The sequence below is a fragment of the Mirounga leonina genome, unplaced genomic scaffold, assembly GCF_011800145.1.
Source record: "Mirounga leonina isolate KUSES-001 unplaced genomic scaffold, KU_Mleo_1.0 Mir_53, whole genome shotgun sequence".
In the NCBI taxonomy this organism is placed as follows: Eukaryota; Metazoa; Chordata; class Mammalia; order Carnivora; family Phocidae; genus Mirounga; species Mirounga leonina.
The window spans coordinates 42,047,085-42,062,409 of record NW_023270807.1 but is presented as its reverse complement, the minus strand read 5'-3'; the positions used below and the strand labels follow the sequence as shown (position 1 = coordinate 42,062,409).

The following is a 15,325-nucleotide window of genomic DNA, read 5'->3' as shown; positions in this document are numbered from 1 at the left end:
GGCTACAAAGCTGGGCCTTGCCCAGTGTTCCTTGCTTCAGTGAAGGACACCACCATTCAGAAGACAGAAACCTAAGGGTGATTCTTGGGATCTTCTCCACCTTTCCTTCCCACTTCCCCTACATCCACTTCAGAACAGCATTGAAGGGTACTGGCCATGAGTTGGCTAAGGTTCTGCCACTTACTAGCTTGGCAAGTTATTTAACCTCTCTAAACCTCAGTCTCCTGATAAATATAACTGAGATAACACTAGTTCCTACATTTTACAGTTGCTGTGAGGATTAAGTAAGACAGTATATCTAAAGTGCATGGCCTAATGCCTGCCAGTTAGTAAGCACTCAATAAATGTTAGTGATCACTCATTACCCTTACCAATCCGCTACTAGGGTTACTGATTGTTTTCTCTTAAATGTAAGGCTAATCCATTTATTTCTGTCTTCAGGCCCCCATCTTGTTAGCTTGTTACCATCTCTCACCTGCACTACTGCAGGTCTCCCCACATCCACACTGTTTCTGAGATCCATGCTGCACACTGCAAAGTAATTTATCTATTACACAAATCATGTTATGTCACTTGCCTTTTAACCTTTCAGTGCCTTCCCACTGCTTCTAAAATAAAGAATAAAAGCCCTGGTATAGTGAAAAGGCTCTGTATGACCTGGCCCCTGCCTATCTCAAGACTGCATCTCTCCCCCACTGTGTGCATAGCATTCCTTTCTGCCAGAAGAGCCTTTCGGAATGCTTCTTCCTTTCTCAGGTGCTCTCTTCTTTCTACCTCATCCCACTCCCATTTCTCTAGGGCTTCACTCAAACAATCCTTCCTTAAGAAAGCCTTCCTTACATCCACAATCTAGGTCAGATCACCGCATTTTCCATATTCCTACCACTCTATGTTTTCCTTCATGTGTTTATCACAACTATAATTAAATGTGCAATTATTTGTTTAATGTAGGCCTTCCAACTAGCAAAAACGGGTCAGGAAGGCAGGGACTGTGCCTACTTCACCACTGAATACACAGAGTGGGTACTGGATAAAGAGAGGCTGTTTTCACTGTTTCAAAGGTAAGCACACTGAGGGCTCAGGGAAGTTAAAAACAAAACTTGCCCAACGTTACATAGCAAATAAGGTTAGTAGTTATTAGAAGAGCTTAGCTTAGGTGATTCTAAATTTCATATTTTTACCGTAACCTATCACTGTAACAGTATAAGAACTTTTCATATTATAATGCCAGAGTTTAGAGGCATCTATCAGAATTGAACTGTCGACATTTCTACTTTGAAAGGTTAACAACCACCTAAAACTTTGTATTTTAATACCTTTTTGAAAAGAAGTCTCACTTAAATGGTAAAACTGTTATTAGCTTATTATGGTAAAGTTATTTCTGTATTAATCTTTTTTCATATAAGGATCATAAAACAATGGACTCTACATTAATAGAATTCAAGCTATAAATTCAATTACACTTGTATACATTTGTATGGTCTATATTATATAACTATGTTTCAGATTATTTTATAATAGAATGTCTTTCTGAAAAGAGAAAGAAATGACATGTTTTGGACATTTGGGTATAGATACCTAATACATTAATTTTATAACAATGTACTAAGTGCGCATGGAGACAAAATTAGAGCCACAACTTTTTTTAAAGAATCATTCCTTTACTTATACTTTTAAAAAAAGGAATAAGGAAAATACTCTTAGCTTTCAAATACAATAAATTTTAGACATTTCAGTGAAGACAATACCATTGTGCTGCGGTAAAAAAAAAACAAAAAACATATGGCCTGAGAATACAGAAACAAACCAAAGAGAGGGAAAAGCATACTCTCAGGTTAATGCACCATTATGTTAAAAAAGTATATTATATTGTCCTTCATTTAATATGAATGGATGTTCCCATTTACCTTACCCTGTAACCATCAATAAGTGCCTCCAGATGTTTTCTACGTGGTAATTATTCACATATTTGAATATGCTATTGGGAGAATGCTGAGGTTCTCCCCCTACTGGAATTAATCTCATTCAAAAAACAACAACAAAAAACAGAGCAGTTAAAACCTATTTTAGTCTTATTTCTAAGAAGGTCCTAGAGGCATAAATTAAGGAAACAGCAATACAAAATGAATTCTCCTACAACAGAATCAGTATATATATCACATATAAATAGTAAGCAGGTAGGAAGGAAAATAAGAGACTGATTTTAATTTATGTAGGATAATCCTGGGATATATTTAAATTGATTGTGGGTCAGTGACGTTCATTTCATATACGAAGAGCAATATATTTAAAAGGTCCAATAAAAGAGTTTTAGGATTAATATTTGATGGGAAAGGTTGTATTAGACTATCCTGATAAAATATTTTGCCTGGCTGGAAACAAAAAAGCAACTGAAAAAAAAGTAAGGGCAACTATACAAGCCCAAACCCAGAATTAAGGTAATGAACCCTAAATGCCAGAAAATTTTAAATCTTTATTTTAAAATAGAGCCACTGTGCCTAAGTTCAACGGAATTATATACATGTTTTTTTCCAGAGGTGCATCACAGGTGTTTTAAGTAAGATACTATGGCCAGCCATTAAAATTATCATAATTCTGTTCAGCGTCATAAAGCTAGCATTAAGAATCTGGAAGACTGAATAGAGCAAAAAGACTCTAGATTTTGAGAAGAGCACACCAAAAATTTAGTGTATATATGAAAAGGATGAGTAAAGTTTAGATTATAAACCTGTTGTCCTATATGGTAGCTACTAACCACATGTGACTACTGAGCTGTTCAAATATGCCTGATCTGACAAAGAACTAAATTTTTTCATTTAATTTAAAATTCACAAAGTAATACTTAATTTAGTTATGATAAAACTTTTAAATATGTTTAGAACTTGGATATGTGAATCTAATTTTTCAAATGTACACTTTATAAAATTAAATACAGATCAAGTATTTCCGATAAAAATTTTACATTTCAGTGTAAAATACATTTCAGTGTGTTTTGAAGACTTAGTACAAAAATGAATGTGAAATAGCTCATTTTAAAAATATTATCAATTTTATATTGAGTATATGTTGAAATGATAATTTATTAGCTATACTGGGCTAAATAAAATATAATTAAAATTATTTTCACCTGGGGCGCCTGGGTGGCTCAGTTGGTTAAGCAACTGCCTTCGGCTCAGGTCATGATCCTGGAGTCCCTGGATCGAGTCCCACATCGGGCTCCCTGCTCGGCAGGGAGTCTGCTTCTCCCTCTGGCCCTCCCCCCTCTCATGTGCTCTCTCTCATTCTCTCTCTGTCAAATAAATAAATAAAATCTTAAAAAAAAAAAATTATTTTCACCTGTTTCTATTTTTTTTTTACAGATTTTATTTATTTATTTGACAGAGAGAGACACAGTGAGAGAGGGAACACAAGCAGGGGGAGTGGGAGAGGGAGAAGCAGGCTCCCCGCAGAGCAGGGAGCTCGATGTGGGACTTGATCCCAGGACCGTGGGATCATGACCTGAGCTGAAGGCAGTCGCTTAACCAACTGAGCCACCCAGGCGCCCTGTTTCTATTTTTTAATGTGGCTACCAGAAAGTTAAAAATTACATATGCTGCTTGCATTGTATTTCTAGTGGAGGGCTGATATAGACAGTTAAATTGCCAAAAGCCTATAGGATGGTCTACTGCCACAACACTCGAATCTAGAAAAAAATTCACTAATATTTAAATGACTACATATAAACTATTCTGCTTTGAAGAAATACAATTGTTCTAATGCCAAAAATAATAGCAAACCTTACCTTTTTGTCTTCCCATTCTTTGACTGAGTTGCTCTGCCCACTTGGAAACTGCAACACACCTCCAGTGTTGGCAGATAAGAGTGGAGGTTGAACCTTGCTAAGGATCTTTGAGCAGAGCCTGAGTGAATCTGTGAGTTCAGACAAGTGCAATGTTTGGAGATGGCTTGTCAGGGCAGAAATCATCCTGAGCAGCAACTGGGGCAAGTGTTCTGTCTGGATTTCAATGTAAGTCTCCTGAAGATGGAAAGTGAAAATGACAAAAGTTTATATAATGTATAACCCCAAAATTCTATTATTTCATTTATTTTTAATGTATATAACAAAAATAATTTTATTGATCTGCAATATTTTATATGCATCATGCTCTTAATTAATATTGTATGGTCATTTTATTACTGACAAAAAATTTCTATTCCCAAATTCTCAATTTAAGTACTTCAAGGTATATAATATAAAATAATCCCAGTTTCATCTGCTATATTACAGAAATTATAATATAAAAAAGTGAACACAATCAGTTAAAGACAAAAGACAGGCTGAATGTCATACCTGACACAGCACCCTCATACTTCTAGTAGGCTTCAAAATGAGAAAGCAAAGAATTGAGGAGAGAAAAGGAGAAAACATTTCCAACAGTCTTCATTTAATAGAAAGAATTATTAGTGAGTATAAATGCAACATTAGACCACTATACACTAAACATTTAAAATTTCAGTAACATGCAGCTATGAAGTATATTCCATGTATTATATAAGACTTATATATGTATTATATATATGTCAGAGGACAGAACACTTGGAAAAATTTATGAAAAAAAAAGTTATGCCAAAAGGGAAAAAAAATCAACTTTAAAGATGAAATTTATTTAAAGATGTGGTCTATGTCCAACATGCAATATTTGAACTATTGTTATTACACTGCCTCAATACTTTTTTTTTTTTTTTACCAAGGTGGTCTTACCAAAGAAACTATGTCCAACAAAAAATCCACCAGTAAGCAGAAATTTGTCAGCTGTAACTCAGATGACTCACTACTATCTCCAGGCCCAATCTGAAGTCTGGCGTGCAATGTCCTCCTAAAAGGACAAAATTCACTTTATCAAGTATAAGTGATAAGCATATTCATATCATACATACATAATTTTCTTTTTAATGACAGTCAACACTGGGACACACACAATGATGTTCCTGTGAACATTCCCTTTCCCCCAGGACACTTAACTCCAAGTGGAAAATTTCCAAAGCAAGATTCCTAGGTTTAAACTTCCTGAAGCGCCCATCCTGCACTTCCAAGTGTTCTGGGTGGATCTCACTTTTTTGGACTTGCTCCCACTATACATATCATCTCTTAGTTAACATGGATTATTTGCTGCTTGATTTATAACCTCAGGGCCTTTTTTTAATAACAACTTGTCCTCCTGATTTGCTGTCCTCCCTCAACCTCATTCTCTCAAATCCAGAATGCACCCATCCTTTATGGTTTGAGACCAAACATTATCTCCTCCAGGAAGCCTCTTCTGATCATTCCTCCAACAAACATTCACTTTAAATCCTGTAAGATTTAAAGTCCCAAGTACTATAAGTCCTATAAGACCATATACGTTGCCCTACATTCTGAAGACACAAAAAGGATATGATAGAGTCCCTAACCAGCAAAAATATAAGCATATAGACAAATAAATATACCAATGTGGCAGTGTAGGAGTTGATTCTGATGGGAGATTTGAGGGAGTCATGGAAGGCTACTGAAAGGTGGGTCACTTCTCCATAGGACCTCCCAGAGGGGCTGGGGGAAGAATGTTTTAGAAGAAAGAGCACAAGTGAAGGCTCAGCAGCAGGAGTGAAGGCTCAGGCACTGTTATGTTCAGGGGATAGTACAGTTTCCACTATGAAGGCGGAAACCCAGGCCAGGGCTAGGTGGCAAAAAAACATTCATAATTTCCTCAATATTCCTACCACATTTTAATTTATTAAGGTATCTATAACTTTTTTAAAAAATTTATTTATTTAAGAGAGAAAGAGAACACAGCAGAGGGGAGGAACAGAGGAAGAGGGAGAAGCAGACTCCCCGCTGAGCTAGGAGCCTGACCCAACCTGGGAGCGCAATCCCAGGACCCTGGGATCATGATCTGAGCAAAAGGCAGATGCTTAACCGACTGAGCCATCCAGGTGCCCCAAGGTATCTGTAACTTTTAATTTAATACGAGGAATAAGCATGTGCATGTTTTACTTGTTCCCATTATAAGGTCTCTGAAGACTGGGACTGTCTATATTCCTAGGTGCTCATTATCTATTGAATGAGTAAGCAAACAACTTTCTAAACCATTGTAGGGATTATTGTTTTGTATTTATTTTTTTCTATTTTATTATGTTATGTTAATCACCATACATTACATCATTAGTTTTTGATGTAGTGTTCCATGATTCATGTTTGCGTATAACACCCAGCACTGGGTGTTATACTGTTTTGTATTTTTAAAAGACTTCTAATTCCAAGATCGCACATGCTTACTTTTTGACTACATGCTCCCAAGGCTTGAGAGGTTAATCTGGTTCTGAGAGGATTTGGTCTAGAATCCAGAGATTCCACTCAGGTTCACCAGTATTCTTGGGTTTTCAGAGTTTTTAAACTTTATGTCCTAAGAGGTAGAGGGCACTTATTACTCACCAGTGACAATATGGGTTGGTTCTAGGATTTTAGAAACACAAGAATGACCAAGGAATTTGTTATTAAAAGTGGGAATCATTTTGGTAAAGTGTGCTGAGGCAGCAGCCCCAAAATTTGGTATTTTCTCTACAACGAAGAAAAACCAGATTACTAGAGACTGGAGAGGGAAATCTTTCATCTATGCTGGTAACTAAATAACTTGTTTTCTAAATTCCTTTTCAATTCTAAGATTATATGACCAATGATTCTATGTTCTAGAGTGACATGACAGAGCCAGATTATATTTATTAAACAATAGTTGTCAGTAGAATATATATATATATCTTCTTTTATATATATATTATATACATATATATAAGAACATTCTTTTCATTAGACTCAACTTAAAAAAACTGACTTTGGATGCTATTAAATTAAGACAAATGAAATAGTGTAACATACCTACAACATTCTTCAAACCAACGTGCAACGTAATCCCACATATAATAAGGCTCAAAGGAATTAAAGAGAAGGTTGGCAGTTTTAATCAGCTCTGCTGTTTTCTTATTTTCCCTTAATTTACTAAAAAAGGAAAAGAGAAACAAAAACTGAAAAAATATTAACATCTATTTTTTTCAGAATTAAATTTGAGTGCAATGTTGTTAGGGCAGTTCATATTCCTAGGTAGCTGCTAGAACACTTGCTAGTGAGAAAATCGCAACAAATAATTTTTATATACTGACATTCTATTACTTTATGTGTAGTTACTTCTCCAAATTCAGGTTTTCATACTCAAATGTATGATCAAGATCAGAAATTAGCGTATAAGAAAAAATATCTGTGCTTCCAGCAAAAGAAGAGCAAGTTATTTTTGAACTTTTGAGTGCCTGTTAATTTGGCATTACATTCTTTTGTTTCCCTTGGAAATTACTATTCTTAGCTGAAAAACAACAAAATAATACTGTAAATTTCCATGATTACTGAAATTCCATCAGGGAAAAATAATTTATTTCAAGTGGGGAACATCTGGACTATTAAGCACCCACCTACCTACCATCTCCTGCCAACCTTCCTAACAATTAAAACAGTTGTTTTTATATAGTGAGGTACTGTCAATACAGCTAGCATATTACAGCACAAAAGACTAACTGAATACTCTATGGGGCAATACAGATTATCAGGCAGAGTACAAAATGAAATCAAGTACCAGGGTAGTCAATATTAACTTCTCAAACAAAAATTACAGGAATATTTATCAGAAATCAAAAGCTGTCTTAAAATGTTTTAATAATGTAAAACTGTGTTTTAGGAAAGCCCAGGTTATCTCCAAAGCCCACTAAGGAAACACAAATGGAATGCAAATTATGTAAAAGAAACTAAAGTCTTGAAACCTTTGTCATAATGACAGATGAGACTGGAAAACAGGCTGCTGAAAGTAGAGAAGAAATGAAAAAGTAAGACCTTGTCAACATGAATCTATCACTGACTAGAGAAAAGGATATGCTAATATTACATGACTTTTCCCAGGGATTAAAAAAATATGTATTTATATATATATGAAAGAAGAAATAACCATAACTTGAAAAAAAACTTGTTGAAAGAACTCCTGGTGTCCTTTGATTCATTTAGCGCCACGTTAAATCTTTTTCTGAACTACGATTTGGTCTCCTGAGTGTGTCAAGTAAGCAAGAGGCACAACTCCATGCAAACATCCAGGCCTAGTACCAAGCAAGGTACAACTTCCATCCCTAACTGACATGTGGCAGTTAATCTCTTCTGAGTTTGGAAAGTGTGAATAAATTCCCTGGAATCTATATCTTCACATTAATTGCTAAAATTTAGTATTCTAACCAGATAGATTGAGAACCAACCTGGAATGTGGTGGTTCTACTATATAATGCTTAAGCTGTAAATGCCTATTTGAAAGATCAGTGCAGTTCATTATGAGAGTTCATACTGCCAGAATACAGTAATATTTAAAATCAGATTTACTCATTCAGAACATAAATTCCATGAGGACATCTTTATATCATGCTTAGGTTTTTGGTAATCCACCTGCTTAACTGAGCATGATCCTTGCTGAAGGGTGGTTCCATTTGAAGATCCAATTCTGCTTTGCACTGAGAATATAATGTTCTAAATACTTCAATTAGGACATCTTCCAGAATTACAGGTCCTAAAATTAATATACATATTAAAGGCAATAATTAATTAGCATTGACACTTCAGGATTATTTACAAGTTGGCCTGATCATAGGATGCTTTAAAACAACTATTTTGAAAAAATAATTTTTTCTGGAAGCTATACTAAACTTCACATTTTGATCTGAACAAATGTTTATTTAAAAATAGGTTGACATAATAAAAATGACAAAATCAAGGAAGTATGTTTTGGCAGTTAAAATAACAATATACTTGGAAAAGTTATTTAACTTCTCTGAGCTTTGGTTTCCTCACCTAGAATGAGGGTAATACCAAACTTACAGGGCCGTTACAGGGTTGGGAAAAAAATATTTGTAAGGTGGGGAGCATAGTTCCCAGAATATAATGAGTATTCAATACTTACATTATTACTAATGTTATTTTAAATGATATAAAAATGCACAAGGCAAATTTTGCTACAACAGATGCTAATCTCCTTAAAAAAATGTTCTGAGCTTCATCTATTATCACACAATAGCTAAAATAAATTCTCAAAGCCACTGAACAACTCAAATTATTTTTATATTTAAAATTTTTCATTTTTATTTTGAGTTGGTGAGAAGACACGCACATTTGCTAAAACATCTGCATGTAATTTAATAAAATTACATACTTTATTATTTCATTTTATTGTTTCTAATATTTTTGGTTTTTCTTAATTTCTGTCTCAGGTGCCATAACTAACTTTCCAATAGAGCTAATATCTGAGAAATATACAATGAAGATAGGGAAAACACAGAAAACAAGGGGGATGTGGGGAATCAAGCTGAGGGAGAGGACGTCATAATAGATCATAAATGCTTCAATAACTTAATCAGGACTAAGAAGAGCTTAGATAGTATCTTTAAAACGACTCCTCCATTATATATATCACAAGGTAAAAATATGAGAACATATGGCTTGGATGTATACATCTGTACCTTCTTAATGTTCTAGAGTAAATTTTAGTAAGAAATTGTTGAGAACCTGTATTTGAAGACCACCTCGAAATACAGCAATTTCTCTACATAATGATTTTGTCTTATTTTTATTATGAAACAGTACAAAACAACCACACGTGATCTTATGCCCTAGGACAGTATATATTACCTAGCTCAGGTTTGTCAAGTAAACTGATTAAAATACGAAAAGGTTTTAGATCCTGCATTAAAGTGCTCTCTTCTCCAAATCCATTCACTTGTAAGATCCCCACCATTGCCTTTAAAAAAGAAAAAGTATATTAGTCATTTAAATAAACAGATGCAAAGACTTTTTTCTTAAGAAAAAATTTAAATACGACCATATGTAATGGAGATTTACATCTATTGCTTTTCTGAAGTTCTTTCACTGAAGTTAGCTTTTTTCCCCTGCTAAGGGGAAAAAAAAGTTATATTCATCCATTTTGAGGGGAAAAAAAGAGTGCTTACATTTTCTCTAGAAAAAAAGTGGAAAAGTTAAAGAAAATCTAGAAACATAAAGTCATGAGTTACTTTGACTTTTTGCCTGAAAGATAAAAATGTTTCTATTTAATGTCATCAACAGGCCCCAAAGTATGGCACAGTACTGTGACAGCGTCTGTTACTATTCAATTGTCTTCCCACTGGTAACTCAAAACTGTATTCTTTTTTTTTTTTAATGTTTTTTTTTTATTCTTATGTTAATCCCCATACATTACATCATTAGTTTTAGATGAAGTGTTCCATGATTCATTGTTTGTGCATAACACCCAGTGCTCCATGCAGAATGTGCCCTCCTCAATACCCACCACCAGGCTAACCCATCCTCCCACCCCCCTCCCCTCTAGAACCCTGTTTTTCAGAGTCCATCGTCTCTCATGGTTCGTCTACCCCTCCGATTTTCAAAACTGTATTCTTATAACCTCACTCATTTAAAAATGCTTCAGATACCATGTATTTTCTGTTACTGAGTTATCTTGAATATCTCATAATTAAAGTAAAAATAATATAAAATAAAACTATGGCTCATTTTAACCTTTCCATTACAATAGTAGTTTTACCACATTTAGATTCCTCTTGCAACCAAAATTTCCATGAGGCTTCAGAGGAAATAACACAGGTCCTAGCTCATTTTTGGAAGAGCTCCAATTCATAGGGCAGATAGGTGAGAAGATGAAACTACGTTTTCATAAAGTCATGAGAACAAAGTTAAGAAAGATCTCTGGACTTATAAAGAAGTGAGTCTATCTTAAGATTCCTTACTCGTTTTATTGTAATCATTTGCTTGTTACAGTCATTCTTAGGATATTTGTGAGCCTTGTCTCCACCCTTCAACGATGAACTAATTCAATTAAGGCATGACCTTGTCTAACACTTTGTTGAGTAACTGCACTGATCAGGGAGTAACCAAAAAATAAAGTGAAAGCATTCGTTACCTGGACCAACAATTCTTTTGAAAAGGTAGTGAAATAGTAAGTGGCATGTTCTTCAGGATTACTGTGCCTTGTGCTTCTGGGTCCTATCATAGCACCGTTGTTATCAAAACCTCCATGGAAGCAAATAGCAAAATAAATTAAAATGGAATTCTCCTAACTGTTGTTCACTAAATACCAAAACAGCAAATATCTCAAAAACAGCACCAAACACTTACCAATTAGTAGCCCAATCAATGTCAGCAAGAGAGATCATTTTAGATAGTTTAATAAAGGGAAACCAGTTCAATACTTAAGTGAATATCATAGTATTCTTCCAGCATTATCCTGTATTTTTTTTCAATCTTACTAAGAGTGAAATAACTGAGGATTCAGAAAACCCAAGATAAGTTATATTGTATCTTTTCACTCTGGGCAGTAAGGAGTTATGAAGACAGGCCAAACACTCACAGAAAGTATGGAAGAACAAAGCAGTTATTGCTTGAGTGGGAGACTGGTAAGGAACCATGTGTGAGACAATAGTAATTGTTGATTCCTTTCATGACTTCGAAGTTTTGGAAATTGTTATTATTTTGGTTATTAATCTATCTTTCCTTGTCTACAGACTCTTGTCAAAGGAAACATGACTTATGGGTTAAAATAGCCTCTGTTGTTAAGGTTTTGAAATTTTTTCATATAATACACAGTTAATACTATTTATATTTTTACTGTCTATTTAAGCAGACTATGAGTTTCTTCATTTAGGACATACATAAAACTTGTTAATACTTAGGTATGGCAAATTTCCCTCTGTCTTTCCTCAGCTAAGACCATACACATCAAACACCTACCAAGAAGCCATGCATAAAGTCTCCGGTTCAGGGACATATCCCTCCTCAGTACTACGTGAAGGGCTGCTGACAAGATCCTGATCATATCTGGTCGAGTGGCCTGAAAAAGTTCGAAACGTGGTTTTACTTAATCACATACAAAAACACATTCCTTTCTTTCCTCTTTAAAAAAATCCCACCTTGCAATATACTCAGAATGTTACGGCTTAGGAGGTAAGTTTCATATAGGACTCATTTGACTTTTCAAACACAGGAATGATTACTTCCCTTTTACAGATTAGGAAACAGTAAGAAAAGGTAGCACAGATATTTAGTTGCATAACTCAATTATTTTAATCTCCAGTTTAAAGTTCTTTATCCTATCCAATATTAGCAAGATCTGACACAAAACAAAAAAAATGGAGAGAAATGGAACAGATTCAAGAAAATCGCAGGCCTTTAGTCTTTCACATTCACAGTGGTGTCAACTGGCAGTAATTAAGTTAGAAGTTCACAATCTTCATCAATTCCAAGTCTTTCATTTCCTGATCTTTAAAACATTTTTATCTTGTATTTCAAATATATAGAAAAATAAAGAAAACAATATAACGAAATGCTTTTGTACCCATATCCAACTTTAACACATCTTAATTTTTTTCTTTTTACTCCAGATCTTCTAAAGAGAAAATTCATTTCTTTCTCTGCCTTTCCTAATAGCCTTAATTAGATGTTCAAAAAATGATTTCCTAATGGTCTGGTTTTAGCTAAAAGAGGTGAAGTTAAAAGAAAGATAAAAGGAAGACAGCTAATTGAATTGCTATTAAAGTATTACTAGATAATGACTTTAGAATAAAATCGTGGAATCTGAGCATTAGAAGGTAATGTGGAAATCAACTATAGTCTAAAAATCATTCTAGAATAAAAAAACAGAGCCTCACAGGGCCTAAGTACTTAACCAAATATCTGGTTAGTACCTCACCTGAATAAAGAACCTTTTTTTTTTTTATTTGAACAATTTTTTTTTTTTTTTTTGAGAACAGACTTCTTAATCATTGACTTGTCAACTTTTCACTATACCATGCTCCTTGACAGTACTGGAAAAGGATGCACCCAGCTTATTTGTTTTAAAGGAATCTTAGAAATTTAAGATGTTACAGAACACAGATCATCAATAGCTGAAAAAGTATGGTCACTCATCTGAGCACAGATGCCTTTTATTAACCTAAGCAATTCTCAAAGGGTGGTTCCTGAACTCCCGGGGATTTCTAAGACCCTTTCAGGAGGTCCAAAAGGTAAAAACTATATTCCTGACAATACCAAGATGCTATCTGCCTTCTGAGATGTGTTGACATTTGCTCTGATTGAGCAATACTGGGTAAACCTGCCAGCACCTGAGCATGAACAGAAGCAATACAGCAGTGGCATTTACTGTCCTTGGAGTCGGGATTTTTTACTGTCATGTACTTACAGTAAAATTAAAAACAAAGACAAAAAAGCTAGTTTCCCTTAGGAATGTTGTTAATGAAGCAGAAAAAAGTTTATTTTATTAAATATTAGCCCCTGCACCCAAATCTTTTAATACTGTGTAATGAAATGGGGAGTATACACAAAACACTTTTGACATTACAAGACAGATGTCTTGAGGAAAAGCACTGTGTGACTGAATTGTGAGCTGTACTACTCGTTTTTGTTTTGTTTTGTTTTGTTTTTTACCAAATACCACTTTTACTTGAAAGAGGGACTGATACAAACTATGATTACTCAGACTTGAACACCTGGCAGATATTTTCTCAAAAATAAAGGGAGACTGTCACTTCAAGAAAAACAATTAATATTCATAATAACAGAGAATAAATTTTGAGCTTCCAAGAGAAAATTACAATTGTTAAGATTTTATTTTTAGGGGGCACCTGGGTGGCTTAATCGTTAAGCATCTGCCTTCGGCTCAGGTCATGATCCCAGGGTCCTGGGATCAAGCCCCGCACTGGCTCCCTGCTCAGCGGGAGGCCTGCTTCTCCCTCTCCCACTCCCCCTGCTTGTGTTCCCTCTCTCGCTGTGTCTCTCTCTGTCAAATAAATAAATAAAATCTTAAAAAAAAAAAAAAGAAGATTTTACTTTTAAGTTATCTCTACACCCAACATGGGGCTCGAACATAACAACCCCAAGATCAAGAGTCACATGCTCTACCAACTGAGCCAGCTAGGCACCCCAAGAAAATTAAAATTTTAGAAAATCTGTATTTGGCTTGAAAGCTTCCCAATACCTAAAAAACTTTACCTATGAGATTGGTGGTAGTAGTAAGCAATGTGACAGTTTGTTATTGTGTTAACCTCTGGAAGATCTGCATAATTCAGGAAACTAACATTTTCCAAATAACCAGTCATGATGTTATAAAAGCGTGTTTGGGGGCACCTGGGTTGCTTAGTTGGTTGAGTGACGGACTCGACCTCAGCTTGGCCTAATCTCGGGGTCCTGAGTTCAAGCCCCACCCCATGCCCAGCGAACAAACAAATAAAACTTTGGGTAAAAGATGTATTCAAAGTATAAGACAGATCAGATTTTCATGAAACAGAATATGAAAAGTTCACTGATTTGGTTTTAGATTCCATATTGCAATTAATTTTTTTAAAACTACAGCTTACTGAGTTTTGGTGCAGTATCGAAGAATACGCTGATTTAACAACAGCAAAAGACTGCTGAAACACTCCTCCCTTTTCCAATTATGTATCAGTGAGAGATCTTTTTCCATACACTTCAATCGAAAGAAAAAAAATCACAAAAGATTGAACACAGAAGCAGATATGAGCATTCTGCTCTGTACTATTAGACCAGACATTAAAGAAATTTGTGGAAAAATAAAACAATGCTACTTTATTCACCATTTTTTTAAATGTGTTGGCAAAGAGTTACTTTCATAAAAAGTTATCTATACTAACATGATAACTTTGTTACTGCTATCTTTATTTTTATTTATTTATTTTTAAGATTTCACCTTTTCATTTGAGAGAGAGGGAGGGAGAGCACAGAGGAAGAGTAAGAGGGAGAAGCAGACTCCCCGCTGAGCAGAGAGTCCGACTAGAGGCTTGATCACAGGACCCCAAGATTATGACCTGAGCTGAAGGCAGACTCCCAACCGACTGAGCTACCCAGGCGCTCCTGTTATCTGTTATATTTAAATGAATTAGTAAATATTTAAAAATCTGTTTTAATTTCTAATATGATATAGACAGATCTAAACTACATAAGCAAAATATGTTTTTAGGATCCTCAATATATTTTTTTAAAGATTTATTTATTTTAGAGAGCGAGTGAGCAGGCGCACACATGCAAGTGAGCATATGAACAGGGGAAGGGACAGATAAAGAGGGAGAGAATCCTCAAGCAGACTCCCCACTGAGTGGGGAGCCCAAAGTGGGGCTTGATCCCAGGACCTTGAGACCCTGGGATCATGACCTGAGCCAAAATCAAGAGTCAGACCCCTAGCCAACTGAGCCTCCCAGGTGCCCCAGGATCCTCAAT

The 15,325-nt window shown here is 35.1% G+C and overlaps 1 protein-coding gene across 8 annotated transcripts in view; it reads right to left on the bottom strand.

Annotated features, from left to right (window-relative positions):
- Positions 1-15,325, bottom strand: part of DOP1A (DOP1 leucine zipper like protein A) — a 113,473-nt gene that overhangs the window by 36,791 nt on the left and 61,357 nt on the right. For all 8 annotated transcript variants that reach the window (XR_004676627.1, XR_004676628.1, XM_034991090.1 and 5 more), the window contains exons 7-13: positions 11,828-11,927; positions 11,001-11,110; positions 9,719-9,827; positions 8,483-8,603; positions 6,890-7,009; positions 4,742-4,856; positions 3,782-4,015 (exon numbers count right to left, since the gene is read on the bottom strand). Coding sequence is in view for 6 of the 8 variants with exons in the window: in XM_034991090.1 (XP_034846981.1) it covers positions 3,782-4,015; positions 4,742-4,856; positions 6,890-7,009; positions 8,483-8,603; positions 9,719-9,827; positions 11,001-11,110; positions 11,828-11,927 (909 nt within the window). In the remaining 2 variants the exon portion in view is untranslated. The remainder of the gene's footprint in view (positions 1-3,781; positions 4,016-4,741; positions 4,857-6,889; positions 7,010-8,482; positions 8,604-9,718; positions 9,828-11,000; positions 11,111-11,827; positions 11,928-15,325) is intronic.